General features: G+C 45.7%; 1 protein-coding gene and 1 non-coding gene across 2 annotated transcripts; both read left to right on the plus strand.

Moving 5' to 3' along the window:
- Window positions 1-246: 246 nt before the first annotated feature.
- TRNAE-CUC (transfer RNA glutamic acid (anticodon CUC)) lies at window positions 247-318 on the plus strand. Its single transcript has one exon. It is a non-coding gene; the product is annotated as a tRNA-Glu (tRNA).
- Window positions 319-488: 170 nt separating this feature from the next.
- DNAJC5 (DnaJ heat shock protein family (Hsp40) member C5) lies at window positions 489-25,582 on the plus strand. The gene is made up of 6 exons (XM_065032268.1): window positions 489-662; window positions 11,236-11,303; window positions 14,801-14,937; window positions 16,979-17,192; window positions 18,228-18,399; window positions 19,097-25,582. The coding sequence occupies exons 3-6, from the start codon at window positions 14,831-14,833 to the stop codon at window positions 19,198-19,200; spliced, it is 597 nt and encodes a 198-aa protein (XP_064888340.1). The 5' UTR covers window positions 489-662; window positions 11,236-11,303; window positions 14,801-14,830; the 3' UTR covers window positions 19,201-25,582.
- The last annotated feature ends 1,573 nt before the right edge of the window (window positions 25,583-27,155 follow it).

Genomic DNA, 27,155 nt, shown 5'->3' on the forward strand with positions numbered 1-27,155 from the left:
GCTCCTTTCAGGCAGTTCAGAGACCGAGGAGGTAAAAGACGCAGAGATGAGGTTCTCAGGAACATGGGTTAGAGCCAGTGCTGGGGTAACGGTTGGGCTCGATGATCTTGAGGGTCTCTTCCAACCAAAACGATTCTACATTCTATGGTTCTGTGTCTGCAGCTCAGACACGGTTCACTGGTCTCGCTGCAGTTCCGTCCCGGCGGCAGCGCGCGAAGAGCAACGCGCGATAGTCTTTTGCATCGCTCCCTGGTGGTCTAGTGGTTAGGATTCGGCGCTCTCACCGCCGCGGCCCGGGTTCGATTCCCGGTCAGGGAAGTTTCATTTTTGCTACCCGCTCTTTCGGCCAACCCCACACCACCCCCTCCACTCCCACGTTGCGCGCTCCGCGCACCCCCGGACGCGCGCACCGCGCTGCGGGCGCGTCCCCGCAGGCCGCGGGGGCGGAGGCGGTGCGTACCGGCGGTGCGCAGGCGCGGTGCGCCGGCCCTTCCCCCGCCCGTCGCCGGGTCCCGCTCGGTGTCTGGCGGCGGCGGTGGCAGCGGCTGAGGCGAGGCCGCCTCGACTGGGGGGCCGCTTGGACGCCGGGAGGAGCCGCCCTGCCCCGTGGGGCCGCCCCCGCCCCGGGGCTGCCCGGCCCCCGCCCGCCCGCGGGGCCGCAGGTGAGCCGGCGGGGCTGGGCCGCAGCGGGCCCGGCCCGCGGGGGGAGGCCAAGATGGAGCTGGTGCTGCCGGCGGGGGGGCGAGCGGGGAACGGGGGGCGCGGAGGGGGGTTTTGGGGTGAGGCGGGGCGGGGAGCCCCTGGGGGTGCGGTGCTCCTGCCCGCCCCGCAGTGACCCCCTCCCGGGCCCGGCCCGGTGAGCCCCGCTCCTCCCGCCGCCCACTCGCGGCTGCTCCGCGGCGGTTCGGGGGCCTCGGGGCCGTGGAGATTGAGGGGGAAAAAACCCAAAGAAAAGGCTTGGAAAGGTGAATTCTAAATGAAAGTCATTTGTGTGGTGTGCGAGCCGTGATTCACCATGACTGGTTTTCGCTGGAGGGATCTGGGATGGGTTTTGCTTCCCTTACGTTCTTCTGCTTAATTAAAAAAAAAATGATTTCTACCCGCTCAGATTATGATGTGCTTAATGACTGACGTATTAGCAAAGGGAAGTAAATCCAGCCTTTCTAATGGGAAACTTGCAAAGGCAGCATAATTCTATTTATTTGTGCGGTGTCTTCTGGTTCCTGAATTAAGAATTCCAGTCAGGCAGTTGTGGTGATACCGAACGGAACTGGATGAAACGGAGACAGCGAATCCCCTGATAACGCCTCGCTCTGCTTTTGTGCCTTATCAATATCTGGTGTTACACGCACAGTGACACAATGCCGCTGACTTTTATTACCGGAGCATATTACACTGGTCTGGTGGAGCCGATTCTCCCTTGGAGAGCAAGGTGAAAGCCATCTGTATGACACAGAAAGACAAACGTTTTTATCTTTTTTCGGTTTGTTTTTATCGGGGTTTTCATTTCCATGTGCTGCGAGATGCTCCTGTAGAGCCGTGTGTGCTTAATATTTTCCCTCCTGCAGTAAAGCTTTAAAAAATGGCATAAATTGGGTACATCGTCTTACACGGGTATGAAGTAATACAGTTCTGCTGGCTGACGTCTGCGTAGTGCCATCCCGCCGGCTTGTCTGAAGGAACTGGAAACGTTCGGTGTGTGTTTAAACACCATCCGAGTTTGCTGCTGTTGAAGCAGAACTTGTAGGCCGCACTCACCCAGTGGCTGACGGGTGCTGGTTCACCCCTTTCTTTGGGTAAATTAAGCTTTCAAGTGTGTGAACGTAAAGGATTTCCTCTTGAAATGTGCCAGGCTTGTACCTATTTAAATTCTTGAATAGCAGCAGCCACCTTTCAGTGGAATTTATTCTTCTGACCGCTTTTTCGGTAGGGGCGTTTTCCAGTTCTAAGGCGTCTGTTGGTTTCAGGCCGCTTAGGATCGCAGTTTGCGTTTTGGTTTGCTTTTGATATAAAATGGTAGAGTCCTAATCTAAGAGATCCTGATAAATAGATGCCAAATTCATTTGCATTAATGAATTAGCTCTAATAATTCAAGTACGCTGTGCTCTGGGAGGGAGAAGAGGGGAAGCAAAAGCTGGAGTCAAAGAGAAATTGGCTTTAATATATAGAGTGTAGGATGAAAAGAAGTTTATTGTTATTGAGCAGCTTCCTGTGGTTTTCTCGTGGTGCTCTAACTTTGGAGGAGCTTGTGATGATGCTGGCCCTGCAGAATCTGCTTTGGGGATAACCCCGAGTTTGGAGACAAGATTTCCAGTCAAACAGCTTCTTATAAGCGTAAACAAACGCTTCTTTCCCTCCCTCTTTTATTTCATGTTGGTGATTGTCCCTGGCGTTTAAATGAAAGGAGAGATGCTGCGACGTGGTGAATTTTCGATGTATTGATAAATTGCAGGCTGTAGGCTCAAAAACCCAAGCAGAGGTTTCCCAGCCTCACAGCGCAGCCCTGTGCTATATTTAACCATCTTTATCAGTGTCTTGTCTCCTAGTGGAGACCTTATATCCATGTTGACCATTCCCAAAAAGCGTAAGCGCTCAATGTTTCCCAAAGGCCCGTCGATCTGCCACCTGGTTGGGCACTGGTCGGTGTCCCTGGTCTTGTGGCTCCATTGCAATAAGTGGAGGTGGTTTGTGGCCGAGGTGGCCCCGTCACCGACCTGACTTGGGTTGTGAAGTTGCCCGAGGTGGTCGGACCTTCCAGGCCCTTGTTTTGCAGCCCGTGATGGGAGCAGCGATGGAAATCCAGCTGTGGTACGGACCAGCTTCTCTGATCGTGCCCTCTGAAGGCATCTGGCAGGTCAGCGGAGGTCCTGGGATCATTGTATTTGGGGAGAAAATTGAGCAGCACCAGAATATGACTTGGAACCTAACGGTGTGACTGATGATTTTTGAGCCTTTTGGCCCAATGTGCAGGTTATGCTGTTTGGGAGGTGCTCTCTGTCAGCAATGGTGCTGTTAATCATCATATTTCCTCTCTTAATAATCGTATTTCTTCTCTTTGTGAGCTTCAGGAAGGGGTTTTGCCTGTGTTTCACTGTTTTGATAGTGAATACTAATGTAAACCTAACTGGATTACCTAAGAAGTCACGTTTTAGGCTAAATGTGAAAGCCGCTGATATGACTTTTTGATTTATGATTTCAGTTGCTGGAATATCCTCTCTGGGGCAGTGGGCACCATTGAAGAACGAGAGGTGGTTCTGCAGATCTGTTAAATGACGTGATAACAGGACTGTAGCTGGCCCATGATGATTGCTGCATTTCCCTCTTTTCATCAGTTTGCCAGTATTTTCTCTATTGAAAGCATCATTAATGTTAATAACTAGATAAATATTTTTTTCTATATGTTTAGGGAGGGAAGAGATTGGCAGAACTTTTCTGCGGAGCTTATACATAGGGCTGAGCACCAGTATCCCACCCAGCATTCTATATCATAACGTTTCCTTAGGAGTTCAGTTAAAGTATTTCGTTGTGCAATAAAACCATACGAAGCACAGTTGGTAGAAGGAACGTGTTTTAGCTTTGGAGGCACTTTGTTTCCTTTTCGGGCAGAGTAAACTGATATAAAAGAACCACATTCCAGAACAAACGCTTCTCAAAACATTGTTTAGATATTTTTAATGAAGTGATAGTAGCTACCAACATAGTAACAGTTTGTGTATGTGTGCATGGAATAGCTAAATAATAATAATTATTGTGGGGTTTCTAGTGCATTGTTGTGTGTCTAGTGCATTTTCTCGGGAGAACATGAATAAGATGGGTTTGGCTTGTGCTCAGATTTCTTATGTCCCGGCAACTTCTCCTAATTGCACTCACCTTGTATCTGCATTGCACTCAAACGTGCCTTTTTAGAGTCCTTTTCTGCCTTCTTCAGCGGCGCTGAGACGCTTCCAGTGCCAGCACCTTGTAGGGCCAACCGTAGAATTTCAGCACGTTTTTTGCCCTTTTGTGCATCCCTCGGTAGCAGAAACCCGAAGGTTCGTGGTGCACGGCGGCTCCTGCGCGAGCAGAGCGAGCCTCCCGAGCCCAAGGAACTTCAAATTATCAGCTGCCATCTCCTCTTTCATAATCTGCTCAAGTATTTTGTAACGAGTACAGAGGTTTTCGATGAAAGATTGTTGGGATTTTTGTCATTTTAATGTCCTTCAGTATCACAATCTCAACTTTTTGGGGTAAACGGTTGAGCAGACAAAAAACCCAGTGCCATCAGTTGCCTCACACCAAAGTGCTAAGGAACCTTTATTTTTTTATGACATGAGTATGCTTTCATTAACTGGTACTTTTGTGGTGGGCTGATGGCTTCTGCCAGATGAATGATGCAAGTAACCAGTTCTTTAGATCTGACTGCAGCGCTGGGCAGTACCTGATACCAGTGGGGACAGGTTGGTATGACACCTAAAATCAGAAATAAGTAATTAAATAAGTTAAATAAAATTAAATAAAGTGGTAAGAGCTCAGGAGCGCTGACGTACCCCATCCTGCTCCTGCTGTTTTGCCCAGGGCTTCTCAATCCTCACTGAGTTGTGTTGGGTGGCAGCGCTGGGATCCTGGAACATTTGTGGCTTTTACAAGACAATCCTTAGGAAAAGTAAATATATAGGAACTATATGTTGCTAATGTTTTGCAGTCCAGAGTTTACTGATGTCATTACAGCAGCCAAACATTCAGTTGCAAACTTGCACAGGTTTTCCATTTGCTTTTCCCCTTTTATGTCTTTACATTTTTGGCTGTGTTTCAAACAAAAATATTCTTTTCCCTTCCGTGTGTCATTACATATTTTTATATCCGAACAGGATTTTCTGTTACTGTGGTGGTGATATCTTAGCAATCTTATTTATGCTCAGCAATAGTTTGTGGTTCTGTGTGATGGTTCAATGCACGGTGTGTAATACAGATGTTTGCCTGGAGTGGGGCATTAATGAATTGTCCTTATGAATCTGCTTCTCGTGGCAGGAGGATTTGGGAACAGTGACTGTAAGAAGTGTAATGAGGTTTAAAGGATCTTGTGGAGAGGACTCGGGAGGCCTCACTTGGACATTTTTGTGGCAGTTCCCAGTGACAGTGTCTGCAGCAATCTGGAAGATGCCAAGTTCAGGAAATTCATTCTGCCAAGACTAGATTGCACCAAAGCGATATTTATAATTTCACGTCACATCTATTGTTAGTTGGTTGTATGTAAGTAAGGCAATTTGAAAAAAAATATGTTAAGAAATGTCTGAATTTTTCTCCTGTGTAGCCATGATGCCAGCGCGAAGGTTGGTGCTCCTGCTTTTAGTATTTAGAAGCACGAGAAGAGCGGTCAGTGCACAAAATGGGTGTTAATATCTCATTCAGGTACCGGGGTAACTGTGTTTTGGGGGGACACATGGCGCTGTGATAACAGCGGGTGGAAGGGAGATAAAATTAATGGGTCTTCATGTGCCTTTACAAAGGGCATCTGGGATCCTTGTGAAATCATCTGGTGTCTGCACAGGGAACTGAAGCAGTACGTTATTGTTTTTTTAAGTTCTGCTCTAGTTCAGGTCCATCAGGGACCAGAGTTATCCTGGTACCTGAGTGGTGAAAGAAAAATAGCCGATGAGCTGTGTCTTTTCATTAGAAACATTCCCGTCATCATCGGGGTTTGGTTTGACAAATCGCTCATCGGTCAGTTGTACTTTGAAGGCCCCAACGTTGGTGCTGGGAGGGATGTTCTTGCTTGGAGTAGCCTGTTTTTGTCACACAGCAAAATAAATGCGTAGCGAACAGAAATATGTTGTCTGGGCGGTAATTAGTGAAAGTATTTATCTTCCTTGATAACTGTCTCACTCTTTTCCTACAAAGCTCCCAATTTCTGGTTGCACTTTTGAAAATTGCTTTGCCACAATGTTTGCTGTTCACAATTACCTTAGGAAAATGAGGCGAGCGGAGTTAATAAAAAAGTTTTGGGAAGGTGCACGGTTATAATTTTCCAAGTGGACCTCACTGTTTCACTGGGGGGTTTGGATAAGAGGGTCAGCAATCGACTTTTTATTACGGGTCCTGAAATGAAACATACGTTGGATGATGAAAACTTCTGTGTTGTCCTGTGATGTGCAGCTCCTTACCACAGTTTCCTGCATCTTATCTTAAAACCACATTTCTTCCAGTGACTTGTCCTGTTGACATCTTCTGAATAAAGCCCAGTCAGTCCCTCTTGCAGGCTGAAAGTTATCTGTGATGACTGTCACTCTTCCTTCCTTGCTGTTTTGAGGCTGTTCAAATGTGTAGATGTATAAGGTTGGTTGAGATCAGAGGGAGGAATAAAAGCATCACAGTCACAAAACCACTGGGTTTTCTGACTTTTTCAGTTATTGCTTGAGGTAGTAAAAAAGGCTAAAGGTGATAATTCTGATAATTCTGTCCTTTACACTGAAAGGAAACGGCACGTGCGTTGGGAATGGCAGTGATTGAATTTACGCCTCAGTGTAACAGTGGCCTTGTTGTTCTAAGTCCTCAGAAGTGCCACTCCAGCCTGAAAACTTGCATTATAGAATCTATAAGTGTTTAGATGTTCTATTTCTTATCCCAATTATAGTATTAGAAAACTCAGTTACAATTAAAGTCTAGAACATGGGTTTTCCTTAAGTACCAGGTCTGTAAACCGAGGTTACAGTCTGGAACTCAAGCTGCGTCTTTTCTTGTTAATCACTAGGGAGTTAGTGGGAAAATCAGTAGGACAAATACCATTCTCAGTTGCCTTATTATTTCTAAATTATGGGCTTTTTTTTTTTCCCAAGCAGCCATGAAATACCATTGCCAGACTGAATGGCAGAACTGTGAACATACTGCATCACATAGTTTGCAGATTAAACATATGCAGAGGGAGAGAACAGTAGAAATAAATACCAGTGTGTTTCTGGAAGAGCAGTATAAAATAAATCTTTTTGTTGGTGAAACCGCACTGTGTAGTTAGAAAATACAAGTTTATCTCCTGCAAGAAAATGTCAGTTTAAACTAAAACCGCTTTTAGTCTGGCCTTGTGATTTATTTGGATGTTTCTGGCCAAAGGAGCCGGGTGAGACAGCCTCTTAGTACGAGGTTATGGGTCCTGAGCACCTCGCAATCCAGAGCGACCCAAAGGTGTGGGTTGTACACTGGTGAATAGATTCTTGGTGTGTTAGAATATGGTGACATTAGCAGTGGATTGGTAGTGACTTTCTTCGCTGCTATTTTAAACCTGGGTTTGATCTCTAGGGAATAAATGTGTCATCTGTCCAAGGTGCTTTCTGCTGAGTTTGTTTAACTCTGGACCTGGGCTCTGGTTTAGTTGGCCCAAAATGAAACAAAAATGTTTCCAATAAAGGTACATACCCCTCCAGCATTCCCCACCCTTCAGAAGAAAAGGATTCTTGTTGTATTTTCCTGCTAAAACAAGAAGTGAAAGCTTGAATTATACAGGCTTGTGCTGGTCAGTTCACATTTTATTGTGAAAATCTTAAGCCTTCCTCTGTGCTTCTACATGTCCTTGTGCCGGGGATTTGAATGGGGCAGGTGCGAAACTCATCCCCTTGTGGTTTGTTGTTTTATGGGGTGTTGGTTGGTTGTTTTTTTTTCCATTTCTTTTTATTATTCAGTTGTACCTGAAAAGAAGACAAATCTGTTGTGCTGGTTTTGCTTTTGTTTCTCTGTGATCTAATAAGTCTTTGTGTGGTAGAAGCCCATGTTTTCTGTTCTTTATAGAAGGAAATTAGAATGTTCCTTTCTCCGCAGTTTCAGTGGAGAAGTGAAATAACGAAATGGTGAAATCTCCTCCCGCTGTCCACAAGAACTGGGGAAATACAGTTAAGCAATTAGAAGAAAACGGATTTTTAGATATGCCATGAGTAGTTACAGCCGTTCACACGCTGCGTAGATTTAGATAGAAAAACGATTAAGAGCAATAACGAGGCAAGCAAACAGGGCAGCTGTTTTATCCTACATTTTAAAATACCTGAGAAGCAGCTGCAGGTTTTTTAGACCCGTGAGCAGCTGGTGACACTTTCACTCCGCCATATAAACTACTGTAGTGCCATAAACAAGAATGTAATTTTGGTGATGCATTAAATGGAGCAATGAAATCCCAGTATGGAATCCACTAAAACACTCAGGGTTAAGGATAGAAAATGTAGATCTAATACTTTATATATTTTTCCTCCTTTACTATGGAAACCCCTCTTTGGCAGGTTTGAATCTGACTCTTGTGTAGGGTACAAGGTCACAAGCCTTTCCAACAGGCTGCTCAATCAGACTTAAATGGCTAAATTTTAATCTGCAAAGCTCATTAGAGAAACAACACCTGTATCACTGTAGTTAAGTTTGTCACAAGTTTCAGCGGAACATTAATAACAGATGTTATGGCAATTTAGACTTGAATTTAGCAGAGAAGTTCTGTTGTCCCAGATTTCATTTATTTAAAAGCTCTGCGTTGCTGTTTTTTTAAAAACCCCTCAATTTAATGAAGATTTTAACGTCAGTCTTCACTGTTGGAGGCCTGTCTTCTGTTCCCAAGGCCAATGAATTTGGCCTTAGTAAAGTTCTTTTTTTCTGGGAGAAAGATGTATGCATTGGAATGAATTCCATGGATACTGTGTTTGCTTTACATCAGGATTTATGTGTTTAAACAGGATGTTTGTGTGGACAGATTTCTCACGTGGCCTTTACTGAAGGGCCACAGACTTAAAAGCAAAATGTAGCTAAAAGGCTTTTGTGCTCTGATGTGTGTATACATATATATATATATATATATATATATATGTAAAGCAACACAAAAACATTCACTCTTAGGTGCTTGTTTAAGTGGTAAGTGATAGTGCTTCAATTAACAGGTTAAAAATTACTGTCCCAAGACAGCGAGAGGAATGTTCACGAGAAGTCCTTTAAAATAGTAGTTTTCTGAGAGCACTTATTAACCAGTTTGCTTTACCATCAGCGTTTTCACATGATTTCTCCAGTACTGGTTCATTTTGTGAGTGACATGAGCAAGTAAGGGTGTGGAAATAAAGACTCGGAAGTTTCTGTTTTGCCTATTTATTTATTCTATTTGCCTTAATTGCAGCACTAATTCTTTAGGTACTTGATGATATAGCTCAGGTGTATGGTGGAGCTGGATTATGAAGCGAGGTGCCCTGAAGATACTTGTGTCTTTGTCAGCAGCAGCTGCAGGATGATGGCAGTTCTGTCAATAGAACTGTTAATGAAAACGGTTCTGCATCGGGCAGAGGAGGTTGGGGTCGACTGAAGAAACAGAAATGCTTTTTATCCAAAAGAACAGATCGGAGAACATGTCTGATTTCTGTAAGGAAAAGGTAGTTTAGATCCTTTGGTTAGAGAAATATAATATTGGACAAACCAGATTCATGTTTGCAGGTCATATGAGGTTCCTGGTGCAAGCAAAACACTGACGGAACAGGCAAACTTCCTAAGCGTGTTCTTCATTTGTGTTGCAAAACTTGTCACCGTTTTAATGTGTTGCTGAGTTTAGTTTCCATTTGTGTAGCTGTGCATGCTTTTATCTTCGTCATTCTTCAACCTTTTCTTCTGATTTCATACTTATATGTGTGTTCTCTGCCTCTTAAACAATTACTTCTTCCTTCCCCCAGACATTTTTTCTTTGAGTTGTGTTTTTTGAGAGTGGGTAATATCCATTCATCTTGATTTTTTTTAAATGCTAATGTTTCTTTTCCAACATCCCTCCTTCCATTTTTCTCTCCTTTGTTTTCGTGCTGTGAACGTCCTGTCGTAAGGAGGGAGATGTTTGTCCGTCGTTCCGAGCAGGCTGTCGTGTCGAGCTCTGGGTCAGTGGATCTGCCTGAATAATGGGATTGGATGGGCAGATCAACACATTCCTGAGTCACCACATTGGAATTCCCAGAAAGCAGGGGGTAGAACCCCAGTTTGGCGTGCTGGGTCACGCCAAATAGACACATGGGTTTCTCGTGTGCTTTGGTTTTTGTAAGTAGCTGTTTCCTTTGGATTTTATTTTGGCCTTGTTCAGTTATCTCCAGGTGTAAATCAGGCTTTCTGCCCTTAGTGAAATCCTGCATTGGCATCGTTGAGAGACTGAAGAAAATGTTGCTGCTTGCATCCGTATTAATATGAAAACAATGCTTTTCTGTATATTCTGAGTTCTGTACTTGGCTGGGAATTGTATATGTGTGCTATAAAAAATAAAGACTTCTCTTAGGAGTTTTGATGAGGCCTGGGCCGGAATCTTGCATTTGAACTATGTGAAGCTTCTATCCACACATCATCGTATCTTCATTTATTCCATTACGTGCTGACTTTAGCAGGTGGCTCATTTTGTTGAAGGCAATGGGGTAGAATCAAATCTCCAAAGTACAGTTGGACTTTGCCTTCTTGTCCCGTTTCGTTCCCGGATTTCCATCCGTGGAAATCCATAAATCGGGCGTTTCGATGCGGGGTGGAGTGGCCTTAGGGACGGTGTTGCGACATTTGGCTGCTCCGCGTGCTTGCACATCTTCATCTCAGCGACAGCGCTGCTCAGGCCTCCTGAAGAAAGGCACCGTGCGGACAGTACTGCTTTTCTATTGAAATTCTTTAAAAACGCCATTGGTTTGTCCTGCCTGCCGCTGCGGTTCCGCACGGCCACTCTGCTGCTCCGCGCCGGCTTAAGCTGCTTTGGGAGCCTCTCTGACAACATCACAGATTACCCAGCCTTGGAGAACACGCTTCTCGTGTGCTAAGCACAGATAGCTCACCAACGCCTCGGCTGAAAAGGGCCAAAGTCTTAAATAATGGTTGTTAGCGTTCCTGTGCGACCGGTATCTTGAGTTCAGACATGAGTGGGTCTTTCGTATGGTAAAAGGTTTGGGAAAAGAGGCTGAAGCTACAGATAGAAGCAGAGAGCCCTGGAATCTATTCTTTATGATGCTTGTAACCCGCTTTGACAGCTAATCAATTCTAAAGATAAGTGTTTACGTTGTGGAGACTTACTGTAGTATAAAATATTTTGAACAGCAAAAATACTTCTGTTTTATTCTGGACTTTCATGTCGAGGGGATATTTGAGTGAAAGCATCGTGAAAATACATAAATGCAGACTTTTATAAATATTCTGGGATGCCAACTGACCATTGTAACGAAATAATGTGATGATAACTTTGCAATGAGCCCTGAAGAGATGAGTTGGTGAACAAATTATTTGCTTCTGTTTTGTCGTTAGGAGATTCAGTTTTGGAGGCGTGTGGAGGCTCTTACCACTTGCCTGAGGATATTGGAACTAGATACCAGGTAAGTACTGTACTATTTAATTTCTTGAAGTCAAATGAAATCCACTCATTTAAACACAAAATAATGCTGAGGAAACAAAGGTCAAAGATTCTTACAGACATCTCTAGTACCTCACAAAGCCAAGCTTAAAACACCTCGTATTTTTCTTGATAGTACGATCTTGGATATCATTCTCGATGGATATAATTTTCACTGTAGAAAAATACCAGATTGTGAGAATGGCTCTAAATGAATCTGAGACACACGGGCAGGAGGCGGAGGCCAGCGGTGCTATTTTGTTTTGGGGATAAATCAATATTTACTAAAGTGTTTCTGGCTTGGTGTTTTTATTAGACTTTTCCTAGTGAATACTGGTTGAGATTGAGTAATTTATCTTAACACCTGCAGCTAGTCTGCTGCACTGGACATCTCTGAAAAACTAGTCCTCTTAGATTAAACTGATGTTGTATTTTACCATAGTCAGTAAAAAGAGAAGATTTGTGGAATGCGAATATTTCCCAAAATACCCTGTGCTTCCTGAAGTCGTGTAATAAAGCATCAGCTAGACATAACTTTGTAAGAGCTGGCGAAACATCCATTTCTCGTTCCCATTGTTTCCTACCTGCCCCTTTGGGGATGTCTCAGTTCTCCGTGTTACCGATGGTGTGCAGAAGGACTCAGAAGCTGTTTTGTTCTTCTGGTTTCAACCAGACTCGTTCAATTTGGACAGAGAGTATCCGTTAAGGGTAATGACTCTCCGTTGTCCTGTCTCTGGTGGGTAAGGACCCTTTACCAGTCAGGAGGTGGTGGATTTTGTCCATTACAGTGGCATTCACTTTCTGGAACAGCTGTTAACATCCAGATTCCCTACACTGAAGATAAAACACTTCACTGAGGTTGTTGTGAGCAGCACGTGTGTAAAGGTCTGTGTGTTGGCATGTGCGTTCAGCGGGTGATTCTGGTTTTTAATATAGTAACTTATACTTACAGAAAATACAGAACAAGTATTAAGAAAATGAAAATTCTGTTGCAGATTGTACCCCAGTGTCCTGCCGCAGTGGTATTTTGATGCAAGATTGTTTCACCTTTCTGCTGCTGGGGTTCACTGGGGTGTCCAGCGAGTGTTTAATTCCCTAAAATGTCAGAGAACTATTAATTTTTCATGGCTGTAATAATAGTTTGCCATTTTAATGAGTTAAATACAACTTATAAAAGGGTCAGCAGACCTGGCAGAAACCAAGATATCACCAGTTTCATGAAACTTGATAGCATTCTTTTGGAAAGCTAGAGAGAAAATTTGTCTTTCTAAGGTCCAGTTTACCACCGATGTGTTTAAAATGTTAAGGCTGGGTTCCACAGAACCTACCGGGTTTAATCTACATCTTTTCATCATGGTTGTACCAATTATAGTTACCTGGTCCTGCTGAAAACCATTGCATGTTCTGGGCAGGCTGGCTGCCCAGGATATTCTGGGACACAGATGGTTAAAAGCGGTGCTGTGTAATCCAGGGATTACCTTTCTTGGGAGTTCTGAGAGAAACCTCCTCGGGGCATCCTGCTTGGGTGGAATACCAGCAGCTGCTGAATACACCCTTTAAAAAATACAGAGCAGCTTTCAGTCCCGTGAATTAGAGCCACCTGCAAAAACAGTAGGGTAGATACTGGTTTCTGAAGTGCTCTGAGCTTGAATAACTTGCACCTTTATTGTCCATTTGAAAAGCCAGAGGTTGTGTTCTTAGTAATAAGACTCTTCTGTTCCCTTAAGTAAGAAACTTCCCACATGAATCCCCGTGACCACCTTGTCCTCTCTGCTTTTGCCCAGACCAGTTTTGTCCGTTCATATAGGTTTTGAAAAGTAAATGCACACACCCCATTAAACCGAACTCCAGAGACCCTGAACTGTTCAGGATGAAGTGACAACAGATTGCAGCAGGTTGGAATTTTACTCCTCTGCCTGTCTGTGTTGGTGACAGGCAGCCTGCAGACTGACAGACATCATCTGGATCATATTGAATTTATTTTTATTAAGCAAATTTGCCCTAATTTAATGGTGGAGCTTTTACAAAGCAGAACGTAGTGTATACCTGCGATCTGCAGCATCTGTGCACCAGGGGCCTGTTGAACTGGTGTTGAAGGAAACTTGTTACGCCTAAATAGAACTACAGACCTTTAAACAACACAAATGTTCATAATGCCCCATTGTTTGAGGCAATACCTTTATAGCTTCCTTATCAGGTAACCTTTAATTAAACTTACCTGAGCTGCCAAAGAGAGAAATGAGATGATTAGCTGGTGTATTCCAGTCCACAAAACTGGACACAGTGCCCAGCATTAATCTAATATAAAATTGGAGGGGCCAGATGCAGAAAAGTAGTTGATGGTGGGCTCTGGGGTGAGCAAGAAAGTTGTAAAGTCTGTGTCCGTTTCTGCCTACAATCGATGGAACTGTGATTTTGTGGCACTATGAGGTCGCAGCAAGAACCGGGCAGTGCAAGTATGAGAGTATTTCTGTCAGGTAGCCTTGGAGTTATTAACATCGTTATGTAAGAGAAAGGGTTAAATTAGAAAAGTCTGATGCTTTAAATATCTTTTTCAAAGGCTACGTAATCTGGTGTAGGCCAACTGTAATGACATAATCCAAAAATAGCCAATAGTCTCCTCTTTGATGCTCATCCTTGCGGCCATTCTGCAAATGCTAATCTGCTCGGGACGTGACGGACACAAGCGCATCTACCCCCGCCATGGCCCGGGGGACGCCCCTGCGGCCTTCACATTGCAGTTTGGAGCAGGAGGTTCATTTGTGTTCAAGTAGTGTGATTTTAAACTCAAACAAGTGTTAAATGTTTGAGCCATGACTTTAATTTATGAGGTGGGAGGTCTCGCGGTGGGCAGGTGTTCCCTTGCTCATAGCAGGATGCGGAGTCACACTGGGTTTATCTAAAGGATTCTGCTGGACCTGGTGTCAGCGATGAGATGGGAGGCTGTGGTTTTGGGCAGTGCTGGAGGTTTGGTGTGTTTTTTTTTAAATGTGAATGTCTGCAATTCAAAATGCAAGTGAGTCACCCCTATGCAAGCGTGGTGCAAAAAGGCAGCCTCATGGTAATGACAAGGCATCTGTTGTCAGACTGTTTATGTAGATATTATCACAAATAAATTATCTTAATGTTAAGACTAAGAAAGAAGATGCAGTAGCTTTAGGGCTGTGTATGTAGTACATGTCTATAGTTGTACCTGGGCTGTTGGTCGTGGGTTTCTGGAAAGAACGGAGTCCAGTATGTCCAGGAGTGATTCCAGGGTGCCCAGTGCTGTGCTGAAAATGGAATCATTGTTTTCACTGGTAAACCACTGAGCTTTGTAACTTAGCTTCCACATATGTTAAGAGCCTTTTCTTTTCAAAGCACGTTTAAACCTAATAAAAGATGATTTTTCACATGGAAACTCCAGTTTGAGGCTGATTCCATGAGTGAGGTCTGTGTTCTTCTTTGTTTAAGCATTTCTTATTCATTTTGTCTTGGCAGGGGCTGGTTCTCCTTTCAGGTTAGTCCGCCATGGCAGACCAGAGGCAACGCTCGCTCTCAACCTCTGGAGAATCCTTGTACCACGTGCTGGGCTTGGACAAGAACGCCACTTCAGATGATATCAAAAAGTCCTACAGGTAAAGGTTCACGTTTTACACCTGTGCCCGACAGCACAAATAGCCTCAATTGTCTTCAACAGGTACATTTACATGTAGGCTCAAGTTGGTTTATTTAAACCTTTTGCAAAAAAATCACATGAGAATAACAGGTGAAACATGGTTGTTTCTTGCTGAAATTGATTTGAAAACCTGCCTGGACGTTGTATGTAAGTGCTGTTAAATTTTTACATCTCGTCTCTAGTAAGTTAAATTCTCCAATATGCAGTATCATTCTGAAAGGTCTTTATCTGAAGTTGAACGGAGTTTGGAGATGGTGTGATCAGTTAAAATCCTCTTGTTACGTAGCCCTATGTCTGACTTACAGAGACCACACACGGACAGTGTTGCCCTTTTGTCCATCATTTCCAGTTCTAGCACAGTGAGGTACAGATTAAAGATACAAATAACGACAAAAACTAGTGTCAGCAATTACTTTTTTCTAAAAATTCATTCAAAACTCTTTATGCGGAATTTCTATTTTAAAATACAATATTTTTTACTTCATTTTCTTAGAGTTACGTGTATGAAGTGGCTCTGCATTGACCAAACAAAGCCAAAAGAGAGTCCTTTAACATGCTCGTTTTCCACATTCCCACAAAATCTACTTAAATGCAATTGCTTCTTTACCCTGAGAATGAGCAACTGTCTTGTACTGTTGGATAAGTGGCAATATATTGAACATGGCACTAGGGGTCAGCAGTGATCTGCACTTGAGGATACTCTTGTTGGAACATTTTACTTCTAGTCTTTAACATGCACCAGAACTTTTCCCTTTCAAAGTCCCATTTTAATACGGATGGGAACTACATGGTGAAATCTCTGACTAAATTGAATCCACAGACTCTCAAAAATTAGCTGTGTCTTCCTAAAACCCTCAAGTGGAAGTTTGAATCAGTGATCTTCCAGTCTTAGTAACTGGGAAATAATAGCTAAGCCCTTTGCAGGTTTATATGACTTCTCTCTAATTATAAAAACTGTGATTATTTCAGTGGTCTCTGAGGCTGCAGCATCAGCAACACCCCTAGGTGTTATTTCCTCAATCAGCATCATTTACACTCTGAGTGTTTCAAATGCACACTCCATTTATTTTTTTCAATGCTGGGATACACTTGCATGCCCATCCAAATGTGGGCTTATACAAATCTTTATGTTTCCCTAAATATTTCCTCACTCAAAGCTGTCGTGTAAAAATCTGCAGGCTTCCGGTGTATTTGTCACATACCGGACTTTGTGGTAGTTTTCTGTAGGAGGACAAGCACCGTTTTTGGTGGAGCAAAGCTGTTAGCTTACATTTCTGTGTGATTTTTCTATTTGGGAGCTCAAATGTCAAAACTGCATTTTTTCTTAATATAAGGAGGTGTTTGGCCAGTTATTTCTATAAATAGCCTGGGCCACATCAGAACTGTCAAAGTTATCAGTGCTGCATGTGGTTTTTGGTGCTGCGTTCAGAGACCTCCAGGGGCCGTGAACTGTGAGAGATCCGGCATGATTAGGGGCTTATGTTGCGATTTCCTGATATCTCGAAACTCTGAAGCTCTTTCTATTCTACTGAAAAGTACTTTGTTCCTGCACAGGAATTGGCGAATTAACCACAAGTGATTGTCTCTTCTATTTTTGTGCTCAGACACTGTGGCAGCTTGCTTTTATTTCTTCTTTGGTACTGTATCTTACACTTGCGGTGTCTTTTTTTCCTGTTAGCTTGGTCTTTGCTTTAGCAGGAGCAAAACTTACTGGTGGAAATTGCTAGAGGGGTAAAAAAGTAGTACTTTTCTTCAATATCTTTCTTTTTTCTCTTGGATTTCTGAGGGCCAAATCCCGCAGTCTGAAGTCAATCCTGTGAACTAAGGCAAACAGCGCTGCAGCCTTTTGTTATCACCTAAGGAAGAATCATCAGGGAAGGTGAATCAGAGATTAAGGAAACCAACTGGGACTTGAAAGTCTCCCTCGACTTGACAGGCTGTGGAATAAAAAAAATAAATCCCATTTTTTAATCTATAACAATCTTTTTTTCGTTCTGCAGGAAACTTGCGTTGAAATATCATCCTGATAAAAACCCTGATAATCCAGAGGCAGCAGAAAAGTTTAAAGAGATCAATAATGCACACGCGATATTGACCGATGCCACAAAGCGAAACATTTATGATAAGTATGGGTCTCTGGGTCTCTATGTAGCAGAGCAGTTCGGTGAAGAAAATGTGAACACGTACTTCGTGCTGTCCAGCTGGTGGGCGAAGGTAAATACAAGTGCAAAGAGAAGTTACTCTGGATTGGCGTTTAAAACTCCTAAAGGTCTCCATTTCATAATTGTCTTTGGTTTTAAATCACCACACTTACTCAAAAGTGCAAAAAGCCTGTATGTTACGCATTTCTCATACTGAAATTGTCCACGCTTTTGCAGTTCATCTGTTTGCAGTCTGCTTGCACAGAAAATAATACGTAAAAGACAGTGTGACTGGGAAACTGGAATATGAAACCGTAGCTGCACCAACTTACTTATTTAGTGACATGATGATGTTTATGGTGCTTTAGGGCTGATTAAAAACTGTTCCCAGTCTTGGCATTTCATTTCATGGGTTCATTTTTCTACCCTTTGCCAGCATTGTCTCCATCTCTTGATTCCCCCCAGTGAGGGAATAGTTCTATCACCGTGCTGGTTTGCTGATTTTGAAATGACATTTTTTCAAACAATTACACAGTGTTCCGTATGAAAATGTAAATTTTGCCCGTTGTGTCTGCGATAAGCACCCGGTGATAAGCACCTCGCTTTGAGCCGCCTTGCTCGGGTGCAGGTGGCACCCGGGTTTCGGCACGGTGAGCTCTGCAGCCGTGCCGACAGCCTTGGGCAGCTCCCGGCCCTGCTGCAGGGACATCCTGACCTGCACATCAACGAGCCGGCGTAAATCCTCACCAGGGTCGTTGATACACACTACAGTCTGTCCTGAACTACCGTACCTCTGGGTATTAATACAGATACACTTCTTAGACCTGTATGTTCTTCCTGATGTAGCAGAATAGTCCACTTAGACATAAAGTTCTTCAAGTAAGCCAGGTTGGCAGCGTTCACCTCGGTGTAAAATGTTGGGAACCATAGCCAGTTTTGCGCATGTTTTTAAATCTATCTCGGTGATGGAGTATCATACTGGAGCCAGTAAGTCCTGTCTCTGCATTGCTGTATTTTTGCTCTCTGGTTTCCCATGGGTCTCAGACTGAGTGGTCACGGCCTGGTAGGCGCAGGTGGTGAGAGTTCCCTTGTCCTCTGTCCTCTGCAGGCCTTGTTTGCGCTCTGCGGGATCATCACGGGCTGCTACTGCTGCTGCTGCCTCTGCTGCTGCTGTAACTGCTGCTGCGGGAAGTGTAAACCCAAACCTCCCGAGGGCGAAGAGCAGGAGTACTACGTCTCTCCAGAGGATTTGGAGGCACAGTTGCAGTCAGATGAAAGGGGTAGGTAAAAAACACTGTGGTGAGGTATCTAGAATGACCATCATTCTCTGACCCAGCGCCGGTTGGGGAGCAGCACCAGCTTTGCAGAGATCAGCGCAGGTCTCAGGCTGTAGATGGTGGAGAGGGAATAGCTGTGGTACAGGAGCTACGTGGGTAATGCTGACGCCAGAGCTGAAAACTCCCAGAGGGTCTTCACTGGACGCGGGGTCAGCTCCAGAGCTGGTCACAATCACTGCGCTTCCTTCCCGTGTCACTGAGTCCCGTACCAGCCACAGACGTGTGGGTGCGGAGGGGACAGGGAGCGTCGGGGCAGCCGCTGTGGCTGCATCAGGCACAAAGGAGACGGGACTGCTGCCCCAGGAGCTGTATCGAATACCCCTCCTGAAGGTATAATGCTATTTCTGTAGAATGAAACTGGTAATCTAAAAAAATTGTAGAGCCTTGTGTGTGCTGTGATCACGTTTTTAATGGCTGTCGCTGAATGGTGAGGGAGGACAAGCTGCTCTTATGTGAAGAAGGAAATACAAAAACGCTATCATGTGCAGGCTGAAAAACAGTAAATTAACATTGTGCTCTCAGAGGGGTGTAAAATGGTATTATCAGAGTGTTGTAGGGAGATGTAACTCGCACTTACCAAAACATACGATGCTTTTTTTGTTATCCTTGGCACACTAAGGCTTTTGTCTTCGCTTTTCAGAGGCCTCAGACGCACCTATTGTGATACAGCCAGCATCAGCCACAGAGACGACCCAGCTCACAGCTGACTCGCACCCCAGCTACCACACCGATGGATTTAATTAAGTTAAGGAAACACTGTCATTAGAACGGATTAAAAAAAAAATACATGGCCAACTCAACACTAGAATCATGAACATTAGAAGTAGAGAATGGGGAGGGGGAATAATTCTGCCACAGTAAGAAGGCAGCTTTCCAACCTGCCGACAATATTTTGTAATCCCTTCAGCCTTTTGTCACCTTTCAGTGTCGTATCTTGACGATACGTGAAGTGCTGTAGCATGCAGTATTTAAAGCAGTTTAGCTACGGTCTTATTTGTTTCCTTTTTTTTTTGTTCCCCTATTTTTTTATAGCATGTATGAAGTTACATTAAATGTCTGTGGTGTAACGTATTGAGTTGTCACAATATAAGTGTGATGGAGACATTCTGCATTTTAAGCAGTGGTACTGGCCTAAAAATGAGATCCAAAAAGTTTCACAGAAGCCACCGTTGTTCTTACAGCTGAGCTGTTGGAGACCTTTAAAAGTTCATGATTTTCATTTGAGTGCAACAAACCAGTTCTTTTATTCCTCCTTCTATTCCTGCATTGTTATCTAAGCAAGTTTACAAAGCCAAAAACCAAAAACTGCCAGTCCTGCAGAGCTGGCGTTGTCTCTAATGCTAGTTTGCAGCTTAAGTAAATCTACCTTGACAAAGGGAGAGTTTCCAATCTTTGAACAGAGAATTGATGAACAGCTCTTTACGTGTGACAGTGTAACCGCAAACTGCAGTTTGCCGCAAAACCAACGGTGAACGGGCTCGTTTGGTTGTGACGGTGGGATTGTAACGTCGAGCACAATTCCGCTTTGGTTTGAGTTCAGTCATTTTCCTGAAATGCTAAAGACCAAATAGTGCAGCTTTTTTTGAATGTGCAAGAGTCTCAAGTCAAACTGCGTAACTGGTTTTCACTGAGCGAGTAAAATGCAGACAGCTGGCAACAGCCAAAATGCCAAAAATATACTGATTTTAAAAAATTTGTTCTAAGAATTCGAGGTTCTAATAGACAAATGGGGTATTACATGTCTGTTTTTAAAGCTTTTATGGTACACTAGCCCTTTACTTTTCTCATGACCTTGTTTGCGGAGTACTTAAATGGAATTTTAAGAGCAAAACACCTTTGTGTTTATATTGTATAATTTGCACATTGTCTTGCACTTAGACTTGTTTACACCAGTGTTTTTCTTTTCCTTCAGAACAACTATGGGAAAGGTTTCCTGTACTACTCTGAAACCAAATCATGTTCAAACACTGCTCTGGAGACTGTGGTTTGTTGAGATGTAACTGTTAAAAACGCGTTTTAGGCAGCTGCTGGTACATTTTGTTGTTAATAATCTTGCTTTGGATGGTGCAAAGTCAGGATCTAGAACAGCTACCAGAGAACCTACACTCGGTACTTTGAGCAGTTAATTGCAGCCTACTTGAGTTTGATCTTTATGGTTTTATATCGCATCGCCTCTACTGTCCTTTGTATCTTTTCACCTATTTTTGGTGAGGCTATTTGCAGCTCCCACCCGGTGTTTGCTTTGAAGGTAAATCACTGTTGATCTGTGAGGAAACCGTAGGAAAATGAAGGGGACTCTGCCAGAGAACCGCTCTGAATCTGTTTTCACGCTATTTTTGCATGAGCTGGAAATGATGGAGCGCATAAAATCGGACATGAAACCGTGTTAAACGTGCTGGGTAGAAGAAAATGTTTTGAACTCAATGAGAAGTGAGGGGTGTTGGTAAAATCAGATCTCCCTGTAGCTGTCGGTACCAGCACTCGTTCGGTGCCTGCACGTGAGCTCATTGCAAATGAGCTTGTGAAACCTCCTCAGGTCCCAGAAATTTAAACAGAAATGTTACTTTTTCAGTTAAATCACTTCTTCCTCATCAATCGTCCTTTTAGACCTGGGACTTGGTGGTTTAGTGGAAGATGCTTTTTTAACCTTTTCTGTCTGGAAAAGTCTCTTGGGTGGCTTGAGGACAGTCGTGTGTGATTTGGTGCGAGGTCCTTATTTAATTAAAGTGTTTGTTTGACCCCTTGGAATAAAAAGCAATTTTTAGGCATAAAAAAAATAGCGTCATGTTGGCAGATTCTGCCTGGAGCCTGTTGGTGATGTTGAATTGCACCCTGGAATATGCTCGAATGTCTGGGTTTTCTCCCCATAAAACTCCCTGGTTAAAATTGCCCTTACCTGCGCAAATTATCTGCTTGGTAAAAAGAAATACAATAAGTATTAGGGGATTATTTTTTTGGCTTTGTAAATGAGCGCAGTTGATCGGGGGACTTGGTGGGATGAGGAAGAGGCCGTTTCCCTTGTGCTGTCGTTTGTCGTTCCTGTGTCCCTGTGTGCAGCTGGACGGGTGACACAAAGCCGCTTGTTTCGGGTGTTGCTCCACTGCTGAGCAGCTGTGACCCCCCTGATGCTGGTTGTCTGTCTTAAGTTTGGAATAATAATCTTATTTCTTAACCCCTCTGGGCTACTTCAACTGAACTAGAAAGGTTGTGACTCCGGGGATGCCCCGACATCGGAATGGAAGGCGGACGCGGATTAGAGATGGCACTGTTGTCTGTGTTTTTATCAAGGGTAAATTTGCTGGTTTAGTTCTTGGCTTAGCAAGGCGTGAGTTTGAGCCAGACTGCTCTCGTCGCTGTGTCTGCGGGTGTGTGTGAGCAGTAAGTGACTCCGTGCTCTGTTACGTGCCAGAGCCGCGTGTTGGGTGCGACGAGGGAAACTACGCTGAGATCCCAGTACAGGAATGACGGGAAAACGCTTTGTTAGGTGAATGTTCATGGGGATTGAAAGTCTTAGAGTTTTTCCATGTCACTCTAGAATCTCTGAATTTAAGATCGTGTATTAATGTGTTTTTTCTTGCACTATATAAGAAGGCAGTTTCAACGTTGCTTCTTTAAACCAAAACCTGTGTAGTTGACAGACAAGCAGCTTGTTGCCCGCGTATTTTGTGCTCTCGTGGGGAAGGCACAGGAGTGTCCCGCGATAACGTGTGTTGCGCTTGGAAATGACCAAGTCGAACCCTAGCGAACGCGAAGCTGTGTTGGAAACGATGGTTGAACCTGTGGAGGTCGGCGAGCAGCCCTGAGCACGGCCTGACCTGCAGAATGTTTCCTTCCGCACTCGAACCTCGGCCCCGTCGCTCTCTGTTCAGTGTGTTGCCAGAATTAAAACTTGAGCTTTCAGTTTTTTTCTTAGTTTCTTACAATTTCTATCACTTTTTTACTGGTTGCCTGAGAACACCTCCATCCAGCCCATCGAGCCTCTTCAGCACCACTTTCCTTGGCACTCGCAGCTTCTCCTGGCGGGGAGGATCCGATCTGGAGAGCTTCTGGCTGCTGTCAGTGGCCACTGGCTCCGTTCCCGAGCTGGTCGGTCCCTCGGGAGCCGTGGCAGGAGGAGATGCTGGTGCTGGACCCCTCGTCCTCCTGGGGATGGAGGAATCCCCGAGCACTGTCGTACATACAGCCAGTTGTCCGCTTCACTCCCAGTGAAGGAAGGGGCGTTGCACCCTGTAAATGCCAGTTTCATTTTGTTAGTGCTGTTTGTAGGAAATTCTTAAATATTTATCTGTATATAAATGGGTTTATGTCAACCTCAGTGGCGTCTGATAGGGTCTAGATCTCTGCCGGTCCCACGCAGTGATGTTTTAGGACCATGTTACCTTTTCAGTCTTATTTTTATATTTGTAATATTTTTAAACTGCTTTAGATATTAGTGCTCATGGTGTTGTTAAAATGTGATGCTGTTGGAGGTTGGGGTGAGCAGAAGGACCCGCTGAGGAGGGGGAAGGCTCGAGCAGGACAGAGAAATAGGGAGGTGGAGGGAATTGGGTTTTCAGACCCTTTTGTGTCACCCTGTGAATGCTAAAGGAGTCACCAGGGCAGGAGCCTGACAGCAGTGACATTCCTGTCCCCAAAGCGGTTGTGTCATCTGGTGTGGAGGGACACCCGTGTGCTTTGGGGGGTTATATCAGAGCATTTCTTGCACTCCTTGAGAGAGGGACCCGCTTTTCTCAACTAGTTTGTGCCCTTTGTCTGTCCGGTGCCCTTTGGTGTTCTTGGCATTTCCAGATAATTCAGGAAATGTGGTTATGCTGCAGGTTTTTCCCACCCGATGCATCTGGATGTCGGCGTCATGTTTAACAGGAGACCCATGCGAGGAGGTCAGGGTGGCATTTGCCTCCTCCAGCCCCTGCCTTGCGTTAATAATTCTGGATGCTGTTTAAATCTGCATTAATCTTAGAGCACTGAAACGTCCTCCCTGCCTCAGTACAGGTGTTCATAGCATCAGGTCGGTATAAACTTAACACGCTTAATCATTCGATGCCGCTTCTCTGTATCATAGTGGAAATCATCTAGTTTGTAGCTGTATCATTACACCAACAACTGCTTAAAATATCTGGAGAGAAACATAACCGGTAGCTAACCAAGTGCAGGACATCTCGGTGTTCGGGTCCTGCGAGCACCGAGCTCTGTGCCGGGCTGGGCGGCCGACGTGTCGTCCGGACTCAGCAAGACCGAAATCCGTGTTTCCGTGGAGGAAGACGCTCTCTATACCAGAAGAAACCGTGTGAGGGAAGCTGTGTGTGGCGTTGGCACGTGCCAGGTGCCATAAATCTGGAGGACGAACCTTTGTTTGGAAATCCAGTGCCAGCATTACATGCACAGTTGATTTTGCTGTTCAAAGGGCAGCTGCTGGGAATTTCTGGTGGTTTTATATATATGTATATGTGTAGAAGAAGCTCTTGTACAAAACGGCCATTCATTTCCCAGTGCTGGTGTCTTGTCCCTGTCCCCACAGCCAGCTGTGGGGTTCACTCCAGTCTGGCAGGGGTTGCTTGTTGTACCTTTCCAAAAATGTTGCCATTATTCGAATTGTGCGAGCTGGGCTGTCCCTGCTCTGCTTTCCTCCGCAGCAGGACCAGGGTTTTCTCTGGAGAAATGGGGTTTGCATGGGCTGGTCCGTGGGGTGTTTGACAGGCGGTTGATGCGCTCATCGCTAGAGGTGGATCAGAGCACGTAGATTTGGGTTTTTCTTTTCCCGATAGTAGTTCTCACCACGTTGTGCTCTCCAAAGCGGGACTCGGTGAGCTCCCAGAGCCAGCTCCCGACCCGCACTGTGGCTTTGGGGTGCAACGTCGTGTGTGTTTGTATGTATATATGCACATATGTATATATTTATACAACAGGTGTGCACCTCGTACTTGCTGCTGTTTTTCCTTCGGTGGCAAAACCATGAAGTGTGGCTCCAAGTACTGCTATGAATTCCCAGCCAGACAAGCGGGACGTGTGAGTTTTGTGTGTCCAGGATTGTGCCGCTTCCTTTCAGCTGCAGGAAAAACCCCAACGGCATCTGTCAGGTTAAATCACTGATGGCAGAAAGGGTGGGAGGATCCTGTTGTATAAAGGAGTGGGCAGTAGAGGTGGAAATGCTGTTGGGAAAGGAAAAGTGACCGAGCTCTGCCCTCCTCGCGCCAGTGAGGTGGCGCTTAAATGGTGTGTCCTGTTTGCACGACCCGGTGACTCAATTTACAGCGTTTGCAGGTCAGATTCATAAGGAGTTGGAGTTACTACGAGTCATAAAGCTGAAGTTAGGCAGGATCTGTGTACAGGCACAGGGGACATGTAAGTACCACCAAACCGTGTCTGGTTGCCCCGGGCAGAGCCTCCTCAGGCCTTTCACCCAAAACACGGGCTTTTGTGCTTCACGGCAGAAATGTGGCAGTACTGGGGGATTCCTTTGTCGCTGACACGTCTAAGTTGTGTTTGTGTCCGTCACGGTAGACGGACTCTGAGGTTTGCCAAGTTCCAAACGCTTGACGTTTCCTCTCCGGGACGCTGATCACCGTCATTCCGTCCTTCTGTCCTTCCGCCTGTCCCCGCCTTCCTGGGGCTGGGTGGGTTGTGTTATCGCAGACATCCAAGGCGGTTTATATTCATTTTGCATGTGAGCAAGGCCCTGAACTCAGTAATTCGTGGCGGGGTTTGGTTGCGTTGGCCTCTGTACGAAGCCTTTGGGAGCTGCGGGCGCCGGGAGGGAACCGCGTTTTGCATTTGCACTGTACTGCAACTCGGGGTGGGGGGTGAAACAAAAGTTAAAAAAAAGAAACCACAATTGAAGTATAAATGCATCTGAAAAGCAATTATAATATAGACATATATATATTTTGTTATGTTACTAAAGGACCATACTTTGAATTGTATGTAAGTAGATGTGGCTGTCTGAACTCTGTGGATTGTAACACTCGATACTACTGAGCTCCTGTACATACACGCAGTTAGGGCAGAAGGAATTATTTTATGTTTTAGCATGGTAATTTGTGTCTTGTATGTCTGAATATAAACTAAAATAAAGATTGCTAAGTTATCTGAAACCACTGTTGTAAAATAAATGTTTTCAACGCAGAAACGCGCGTCGGCTTCTTCTTTGCTGGATCTCCCGAGGGGAGGAGGGTCGGAGGGACGCAGTGCAGCGGGGTCTGCGTGGGGCTGGGGGACCTGGGCGATGTCCTGCTGTCCCTGGGGGGCCCGTGGTGGCTCTGGGGGTGCGGGTGGGCTCGGGGTCCCTGCGGCCGCTCCCGTCCGCCCCCTCCCAAGGAGCCCCCAGCAGTTTTTGAGCATTAAAGACCTTCACACGACACCACCGTGGCAGGTACGTGGGGTGTGAATACAAGCTGTGTTACCAGGCGGTGAGAAATGATTGCGGGGTGCTGGGGAAGGGGCCGCAGTGGAGATCTGTCTGTCTGCAGTTAAAACATCCCTTTCCCAGGCAGCCCCCATCATCGGAGACTGGCTTTGCTCCTGGTGTTGCCGGTGGAGAGACAGAAGCAAAGGTGAGAGGAAGGCTGGTACGAGACTGGTTTGGGAGCCCAGGTGGGGCCTGAGGCAGCGCACACCTGATCCTGTGCCCGTGGGGACCCGCGCGGCTTCCTGGGGATCGAGTCCTGGAGAGGTTAATTCTACATGTGATGGAAATGCGCTGGAGGGAGGTAAGCACAGAACCCTCGTGCTTCAGCCCAGCACGCGCTCCCCAGCAGGACTTGTCCCAGTGTCACCTGTACGGCCCCAGTGAAGCCCTGGGGCTGCCCCTGGTCCTGCTCCAGCCCCTTGTCCCACCGGGTGAGAGGGGACACCGAGGATCCTGTGCTTTGGGGTCACGTTTCCTCCTTCCCCCAGGGGACACAGCAGAGCGAACCCATTGCAGGGGCCTGGGACCCTTCCCCAAGCCGGGTTCAGCCTTGTGTCCTGGTCACACAGCCAGCAGGGCAATGGCCGCTCCCGAGCCCGCGGCTGCGTTTGTGGGGTGGGGGGATGGAGGCGATGGGGGGTCTGTGCCCCAGTGCAGGACTCAGCGTGAGGAGGGAGGGGCCAGGACCCCCCGGGGGTCTGTTACGTTCTTGCTGCTGATGCACAGTCAGGAAAGCTCTTACAGGGATGCTCTTCTGCCTCTGAGCATCACTGAGCTCAAGTTTCGTTAAACCTTGTCCCAAACTGCCAGCTGTGACACTAAAAGGCGCCGAATTGCTGCGATGCTGGGAAGCAGCGGCTTTCAGAGCCACTCGCAGAGATGCTGGGGGAGGAAAAGCTCCAGCTGGGTGTCAGGGTGCAGCTCCCAGCCTGGGGTCAGAGCAAACCCTATTTTGTGAAACAGTCCGTGCCCTGGGAGGGCTCCACAGGCGGAGGACACGGGGCTGCACCCCCAGACGGTGCTGGATCCCTCACGGGGCTGGAGGAGCCACCAGCACCTGCCCGGCCTCTGTCCCCAGAGAAATGTCCCCTGCAGCCCCTGGGGACGGACCCGCACACCCGCCTGTCCCACCCATGTCCTGCCTGGGGCTGCTGCTGGTGCCCAGCACCCTGCAAGCAGCACAAATCCTCCTCCTCCTCCTCACACCAGTCTGGGGGTGTCAGCTCAGCGAGTTCCAGGCCCCCCAGCATTCCCGGGAGGGTTAAAAATGCTTCCGAGCTGCTCCGGCTGCCTC

Source organism: Columba livia, chromosome 16 (genome assembly GCF_036013475.1).
Source record: "Columba livia isolate bColLiv1 breed racing homer chromosome 16, bColLiv1.pat.W.v2, whole genome shotgun sequence".
Classification (NCBI taxonomy): domain Eukaryota; kingdom Metazoa; phylum Chordata; class Aves; order Columbiformes; family Columbidae; genus Columba; species Columba livia.

Coding starts and splice junctions, on each gene's coding strand:
- DNAJC5 (XM_065032268.1), top strand. CDS start 14,831: ATGGCAGACCAGAGGCAACGCTCGCTCTCAACCTCTGGAGAATCCTTG. Junction 14,938..16,978: donor GATATCAAAAAGTCCTACAG/GTAAAGGTTCAC, acceptor TTCGTTCTGCAG/GAAACTTGCGTTGAAATATC. Junction 18,400..19,096: donor GTTGCAGTCAGATGAAAGGG/GTAGGTAAAAAA, acceptor TTCGCTTTTCAG/AGGCCTCAGACGCACCTATT.